The 8,517-nt window shown below is 36.3% G+C and overlaps 1 protein-coding gene across 1 annotated transcript; it reads right to left on the bottom strand.

Annotated features, from left to right (window-relative positions):
* Positions 1-5,173: 5,173 nt before the first annotated feature.
* On the bottom strand, positions 5,174-6,175 carry LOC127527510 (olfactory receptor 6N1-like). Its single transcript, XM_051926554.1, has one exon. The coding sequence runs from the start codon at positions 6,167-6,169 to the stop codon at positions 5,174-5,176; it is 996 nt and encodes a 331-aa protein (XP_051782514.1). The 5' UTR covers positions 6,170-6,175.
* Between the last annotated feature and the right edge of the window lie 2,342 nt (positions 6,176-8,517).

The following is an 8,517-nucleotide window of genomic DNA, read 5'->3' as shown; positions in this document are numbered from 1 at the left end:
TCACACCTCCTCATCACTGTGCTAATTGTGCACCGATAGCGCCTTTGTTTTGCAAATGTGTCGATCGGCCGCAGGCAGGCAGTCTGCTAGCCCATTCCGCACCGAGGCAGCTAAAGTCATACACAAAATTCTCACAGCTGAAGTCTGTTTAACTGGGAGTGAAGTGTCTCAAATTGTACAGGAAAATAATACAGTAGAATCATAGGTCTCGAACGTTTCCGAACATATACAAATCAGGTTACCATCAAAAAGTTTGCCAAAATTTTGCATCTGTTCATGACCACACGCTCTGGTGGCAAACAAAAACACTGGTGGCCATTTTCCCTATGCGTGTTTCGTACGCGCCAATGATTTCCCATTCTCCGTTTCCCATTTTCTTTTGTTTGCATATACAGGGCCTAACAAAGCATCTGATGTTGCAAAAGGAGTTATAATGTTAACCAAGCAGAGGCCTCAAGTGCTGGAAGAGGTGGAAAAACTGTTGCTAGTGTGGTTGAATGAGAAGCAACTTGCAGGGGATAGCGTAAGCGAGGCGATCATATGCGAGAAAGCCAGGAAGATTCATGGCGATTTGCTGAAAAAAAATCCTTCTTCAAGTGGTGAAGGTGAGGAATTTAAAGCCAGTAGAGGATGGTTGAAAAGTTTCGCAAGACAAGTGCCATTTAATTTTTTTTCCCTGTGCTTAAAACGCATAAAAAAATGTTTGCAGCAAGCGGTTCGTAAGGGTCTAGCGCAAACTCTTACAATGTTAGTTTTCTCTGTTGTTCAAGGTTTTCTCAATGTTATTCAATGCTTTTACATTTAGTTTACTATTACACTGTGCATTCTATGGTATAATTAACTATTTTTGTGCCTAAAAAATATATATTTACATACAGTTCGTACAGTCTGGAACGGATTAATTGTATTTAAATACAATCTTATGGGGAAATTACGTTCGGGTCGCGACCAGAGTTTTGGAACGAATTACGGTCGTAACCAGAGGTACCACTGTATATTGTTATTTGAAATGCATACATTTCATGTGTGTTCCGTTTCTACAATTATCTGTGTAAATGTAGGGAGGCAAGAAATGTTAAACACATAACTAAAACAGAATTTTTTTCATATGTTATAGTAATAATGGCAAAATGTTGACATGAAATGAGTAATGTGTGAAGACTAAAGTCCAAATATCAAATAAAAACTCTCAGAAAAGGTATAACAAAACAAGACTGCTTTTATTCAAGAATAAAGCGGAAGAAAAAGAGATTGTTCAATTTACATGTTGCTGTCAATGTTCGAAAACTGAAACCCAAATATCAATTGATACGGTGTAAAGATGTTTGCATGCATGTGTGTGTTTGTGTCTTTCACAGTGGAAACGCAGCAGTCTCTCAGATATCTACTTCATTGGTAAGAACTGCTTTTTCATTGTCAAGGCATTGGCGTTTGATTCCAGATCCTCCCTGCATTTAGCGGTTTGAGTGGTGGCCTGCTATTATTGTTACTATTGTATAATAAAAATATACATTTTATTTGAGTATCTAAGAAATCAATGAAACAATTGTGCTTTTATTTAAGAATAAAACTGAATAAAAACCGAATAAAAAAATCTGCACATAAAAGCACACTTGTTTTGTTATACCACGTCTTTATTTGAAAACTAACAGTTTCAATGTTGTTTTTTGGGATTTGTGAACATAAATGAGAGAATAAAACAGAATAAAAAATTAACTTTTTACAAGTACCATACCTTTACACAGGCTTTTAAGACTAACTTATGTGCAATCTTCTTTTTATTCAGCTGCCTTAGTGGTAGATGGAATATCAGGCTGCCTGCAGCCGATTGATACATTTTTCAAAACAAAGGCACTATCGGTGTGCAATTAACGCAGTGATGAGGAGGTGCAAGTAAAATAAAGCTGGCCCAGCATTATGAGTATTTTTGCAGGCTTCAGGGATTCTAGTGTTAACTTTTTTTCCTCATGTTTCTGAACCTTCCTCTGTCAAGCGAATCCTGTAAAGCCTGCTTCTTAAGCAATGTTATTTTAAAAGTGCCTTGCTTGCCTCCTATCTCCTTTTATTCTTATGTCTTTGAAGGTCACTCTCAGTATGGCTCCTACAACTTTAATCTTCCACTTGTGTTTCACACTTGCACTTCCCCTTTCAATTGTGTCACCAAAGTCAAACTGCCCAATCACATTAAAGCCAAAGTGACCAATCAAATTGCTCGCTGGGACTGGATACACAAACCTAAGTGTTTTATTGTATAGTAGATATTTCTAAAATCTAAATCTTAGTGTATGTTTGTCCTGTATGCATCCACACAATTGTGGCTATCTCTGCTAAATTGTGCATATAGTTTCCATTTATAAAAAGAAAGACTGTAGGCAGTTTTTAATTCCAAAATTAAACAGTTCTCCCACCCTAGGCAGCATTGGGTAGCCCTGTCTTTGTTTGCTTGTTATGGAAATACACACCATCTCCACCAAAACTAATACAGATTACTTATTTATACAGAGGAACACCACAGGCTATGTTAAAGTTAACATGAGATGAAGTAAATGGTTTCTGGAAATATGGACAAAGACATATACTGTACATTGTCACGTGTGTGTGTGTATGGGAGACAGTTTAAGGGCTTTGGTGAAGGTAATTCTGCACTGGTCCAGGAGATAGAGCTGTATGATAATGTTCTCTCTTTTCCTCCCTCTGCAAACCAGAAGACTGACAGCTCTCCACCACCAACATTACTTTCAGTTTCTGTCTACCTAAGTGACTCCGTGAGAACCCTAACTACAAAGAGGACTATTTCATTTATGTTAGGTAGAATGCCCAAAGGGGACTGGGCGGTCTCGTGGCCTGGAACCCCTACAGATTTTATTTTTTTCTCCAGCCTTCTGGAGTTTTTTTTGGTTTTTTCTGTCCACCCTGGCCATCGGACCTTACTCCTTTTTATGTTAACTAAGGTTGTCTTATTTTAATTTCTTATTTGTCTTTTATTCTTCTTTTCTTCATTATGTAAAGCACTTTGAGCTACTTTTTGTATGAAAATGTGCTATATAAATAAATGTTGTTGTTGTTGTTACCTGGTCATGCCTCTTTCTCCCATCTTGGTTAGTCACAATAGGACTCTGGTCTGAGAAGACTCAATTTTGAGTTTCACACGCTTTATTTTGAAATCAAAATGTTTTCACATATGGCGTTTGCTTAAGGGTGCCCTGACATTCTCGTTGTCTCTGTTGTCTTATTACAACATCATAAAATATATCTATTTTACTATGAACAGGTATAATGTAATAAGAATAAAGCGCTTTGAGTAGCAAGAAAGCGCTATATAAATGTATTTATTTATTATTATTATTATTAGGAATGGGAGTGTGAGCCATTAAATTCTGGATTTAGGGTGGTAATGGATAATAATTTGGAATTATGCTGACAATTCTATTATGATTTTCCCTCCCGTGCCTTACTTTGAAGTCTTTATCATTATCCTGGACTTTGACCAATCACAACAGATGATTATTTTGACGACAGTGTTAATTTTGACATAAATAATGTGGGATATACACTGCTCAAAAAAATTAAGGGAACAATTAAATCAAAAAACCATTCCCTTTTTGGGGGTAGTCTCGCTGTTGCCTCTTGCCACTGCTGTCACTTTCATTTGCACCAAAGCAGGTGAAGTTGATTCACAATTGCTAATGCTTCCTAAATGGTGTGACGGGCGGCCGAGTCCCATGCCCAGCGGGGACGCCCCCTTCTACATATGTTCCACCGGAGCAACCATGGGCGTCTCAGTACCTCCCTGGGACACTTGGTGGCAGCCTCCCTGGCTGACGATGCTGCCTCAGTTTCCCGCAGGGCTCCATGGGAGATGGAGTTCTCCACAGCCCTGTTGGGATCTGGGGTGGCCGCCAGGGGGTGATGCATGGGTCCCTGAGCCGGCCTGGAAAACTCTACAGCCCCGCTTGGAAGTGCAATCAGAAACAGGTGATAAAGCACCTGGAGCACTTCTGGGTGGGCTATAAAAAGGGCCAGCAACCACCACTCAGAAGCCAGAGTCGGGAGGTGGAGGACGAAGCTAGATGGGAGGAGTGGTGGTGCCAGGAGGAAAAGGACTGTGTTGTGTGATTTAAGTGCTTTTGGGACTGTGTTGTGGCTGGAGGGATTACAGGAAAGATGTGCACTCCAGCTGAAGAAAATAAAAGTCTTTGTGTTTTTACACGTGCCTCTGAGTGAGTCTGTGCCGTGTCGGTCGCTATACAGCGTCCAATTCACAATGGACAGATAGATATTTCCTGAACTTTAATTGTTTTGGTATTAGACTGTGATGATTAAGTGTTCCCCTAATTGTTTTAGCAGTGTATATTGTATTAGTGGCAGGATTGACACTCCACTGTAAACAACTTCTCATTGTTCCATTATATTCGAATTAGTGTGGTGCTGAAGTGTCACCCGTTGCGCTCGGGTCCTAACCTGGGATCCTGAGGTGGTTCATCATGTGGGGGGCGCAGCAGCGTGCATTATCAGTGCATGCTCCCATCCTATACATTGTACTAGTCGTAGGTGTTTTTTGGCAAAAATTAATTTTGATATTCTCATACAGACTCATAATAAAAAATCATTCTCATTGCCATTGCTGACTACAAAGTACTTACTAAGCCAATGAAAACTATTACATGTTCTGAAATGAAAGAAATGTTGCTTTGTTTTTTGTAATATATTATTACATAATTTCTATAAGTCCTAGTAAACACTTGAATTTGAATTCATCTGTCCGGGTATACATATAAAATTAGCTTTTTGTATGTTTGGAATCAACAAGAATATTTTAGATACAAAGAAATACCCTTACTCTTTTGAAGATTGCTTGAATGAACAGAACATGCTCCATTAGCAAAAGAAGGCAGCTTGTGCTAGCACATCATCACATTTTATTATGTTGCAGGTTTATTTCTGGTGTGATAGAAGTTGTAGTTACATTTGAGTTGATGTAAAGCAGCACATCTAACATTTAAAAAATGTGAAATGTCAATACAAGTTTAAAATACATGAAGCTCCAACAATAAGATTCTAATTATTCTTTATCAGTTCTTATTTCAAAATAAACATAGCTTATTTGATATATTTAAAATTCAGCAGTAGCTTTATGAGAATTATTTATTTTTAAAATAATGTCAAGGGATTTTTATTTTAAACATATACATACTGCTAGTGAAATTTGTCTTTTACTTTTCAGTCGCTTCACAATAAAATCTTTAATTTCCTTAGTTCGAAGACTGTAGATTATTGGGTGTACTAATGGAGGCAGAATGGAATAAACAGCTCCAAGTAAAATGCGCACTTCCAGTGGCAGGTAAAATCCAATTAATAAAGTAATATATGCAAATACTCTTGGGATCATAAAAATAGAGATTACTATAAGTTGTGTACTGCACGTATAAAATGCTTTCATTCTACCCCCTGATTCTGTAATTTTAAAAATGGTGACTATTATCTGCAAATATGAGAGACTAATAAGCACAAAACAACTAAGTAAAACAGTACATCCAAAAGTTACCCCAACATACATATTGAAACTTGTATTTGTGCACGCTAATCTTATCAACAAGCCAAATTCACAATATAAATGTTGTATCTTATTAGGACCACAATATGGGAGGGTAACAGAATAAAAGAGGAGAACAACTGGCACAGCTATTGGGAGAATCCAGCATGCTGAACACATTAAACTTGCCACATTCTGAGTTATGATGCTTGAATACCTCAAAGGATTACATATTGAGACATAGCGATCTAAAGCCATTAGTAACAAAAGTAAACTGTCAACTGTACCGATAAAATGTAAACAGCTCATCTGAGCCATACATGCTTTGAGACCTATTATAAAATTATTAAGCAAGTACATCTCTATAATTTTTGGAATTATGACTGTGCTGTACACAATATCAGATAATGCAAGATTAGAAATAATAATATACATTGGAGAATGTAAGCTTTCTTCTTTTTTAATTACATAGCAGACAAAAATGTTGCCACTTACACTTAATATATACATAATACAAAATAAAATCCCAATTAGTTGAGGGTACTGTTTAATTTCATCAAAACCAAAAAAATAAAGTTGAGTAACAGTGCTGTAATTTGAATTTGCTGACAGACTTGAAACCAGTAATGAATCCATTTGAAACAGACCTGGAAAAAAACAAAAATTACAAGTAAACATATCTCTGTATGCAATGTATTATCTGTCAAGCTATCAATACGTTTTTATTTTTCTAAGCTCAGTTTTCCCATTCCAGTGTTCTGGGTACTAACCCTATAGAAAAATCTTCAAGATATGGGGACAAAATTAATGTTCCACACAGGTAGGAAGTCTAAGGGGCTGTGAAGCAGCACCACTAACCTCTGAATCATTACGGCACCTTCATGTAATATCAAAACTGTTACATTAAAATTGTCATTTATATGTATAAAACTACACAATGCATACTATATGTGCCACACAGCAGGTAATATTTGTTTTTGTCAGGGCTCCTGTAAAAATATACAAAGTAGTACCCCATATGAATGAAAGGGAGAGACATGGAAATATTTAGCAAAATCTCATGTTCAAGAATTATTTTGTATTAAAATTTTTAAATGATCTTTTAGATACATTAAACATTGACCAAGTGCAGCTAATAATAAACTATTTTTATTTAATTCACTATTAATTTTTTATTTACCACATTCATACTGTTTCCAAAAAGTGAAATATGTTTAAAAATGTTTAATGTCATTAGAATGTGCATACACTTCAAAGTACCATGCTACTTAAGAACATTTCAGTTGTTCTTTCACTCTAGTAGCACACGACCATGTATGAAACATTATTCAAAAAATGATGCATTATTCTTTATTAAACTACTGTCTTTACTTACCAGTTAATCCTTATGCAATAGCTCTTTCTTGTAGCTTCTGCTAAAAGATTCTCTTTATCTTTACCCTCTGAGCCAATCAGAAAACTTTTTGTCCTCTAATGGGATTTGCTGGTGTAAATAGTACTCATGTCTCTTTTACTTTTGTGGATCTATAAACAATGCAACTTTTTTAGATTTGTTTTATACATTTTAAAGCTTTATCAAAGGTTAAATATTTTTGATTTTAAGAAATTAAACAAAAAAGTTTCTAACTTATTAGACATGTCTAATTTTCCTAAAAAATTAACAAGGGTGGATAATCTATATATGCAACATTTAATGGAATTTGTTATTTTTTAATAAAACTATGTTAATTTGCTACATTTTCCCAATTTCATGAAAATTATTTTAGGGCAAAGTATAGATGATATTAGATGCATTACATACAGTATAAAAATATTGTGTCGCATCTCCATTTCAGTTCCAGCTACTGTAAGAAATTTAAATGTTCTTTTGGAGATGACACAGGTTTCTGGCAATGAGTCTGATTTTCACAGTGTTTCTTTCAAAGTATTACTTTTTCATCTATAAATGATATGTGTCTTGTACTAGAAAATGATCTTTCTCACTATGACACTGAACTGGAAGAGAATGCTAAAATGAAATGACATCATTATTGTATAATGTCAGAATAACCCTGTGCGTTAGAAGCAGAGTTACACCAAGGTCTAGTTGTTTACACAGGAGACTGGGTTTAAAGTCTGTGGTGTTAGCATATTGTCTTAATGTCTGCATAGCTCTTTTTATCCTCTTGTACTCCTCCAAAAACTAAAATACATGCATTTTAGTAACTGATGACTCTAAGCCTGCTGAGTGAAGGCATTCAGTGACTACTGCCCTGTTTAAGCTTGGTTCCTGCCCAGTACCTAATGCTGCTAGAATTGGTTCTGGCTCCCCATGACCTTGAATTGTAATTTATTGGGTTCAGGAAATCTGTAGATAGATGATTGTATGAATATTTAAAATTACTTGCTCAGGGTCTTATATTTCCTGTCTACGTATCACTAACTCATAACAAATGTCATTTGCCAAAGATGCAACAAAACAGAGGTTTATACTGTATACTTGGAATATTTTTGGAGTCATTTTTGTGTCATTTTAAAATCTGGAGCAAACACCTTCAAAGTATGCTCTAGCTGGTTCAGTTTTCCATTGTCTTAGTTCTCATTTATTTTAGTTCATAAAAAAGCATTGTACAGTCCATGATGTAGAAATAAAAAAAGGCCAACACAAAGGTATGTGTTCATAGTTTTAGATTATGTCCTATTTTTAACACCTCCCTTTGTCTCATTATTATCAAAGAGTTGGTCTCGTCCGAAAAGAAACTTAAAGCTGCATCAAAGTCTGGACAGACGTCCGGCCCGAGTACGAGGCATGGCCTCTCGGAGACTGACCTGGAACAGGCAGACGAATGTGCAGACTTCCTTGGATCCCTCTCCACTGCATCGTCTCCTGTCGAGAGTGAAAATGGGAGCGAGGATGCAAGTGACACAGGTCACGATGGATCGCCGATTTCTGAGGATCATTCAAGACTAGAAAAGGCCCTGCAGTACATGCTCTCATCTACTCA

The sequence above is a fragment of the Erpetoichthys calabaricus genome, chromosome 4, assembly GCF_900747795.2.
Source record: "Erpetoichthys calabaricus chromosome 4, fErpCal1.3, whole genome shotgun sequence".
Lineage (NCBI taxonomy): Eukaryota > Metazoa > Chordata > Cladistia > Polypteriformes > Polypteridae > Erpetoichthys > Erpetoichthys calabaricus.
The sequence above is the reverse complement of the archived record's forward strand: the minus strand, read 5'-3'. Positions and strand labels throughout refer to the sequence as shown.

What these genes read in the sequence shown, in the direction of transcription:
- LOC127527510 (XM_051926554.1), bottom strand. Translation starts at nt 6,169, where the DNA reads ATGGATTCATTACTGGTTTCAAGTCTGTCAGCAAATTCAAATTACAGC.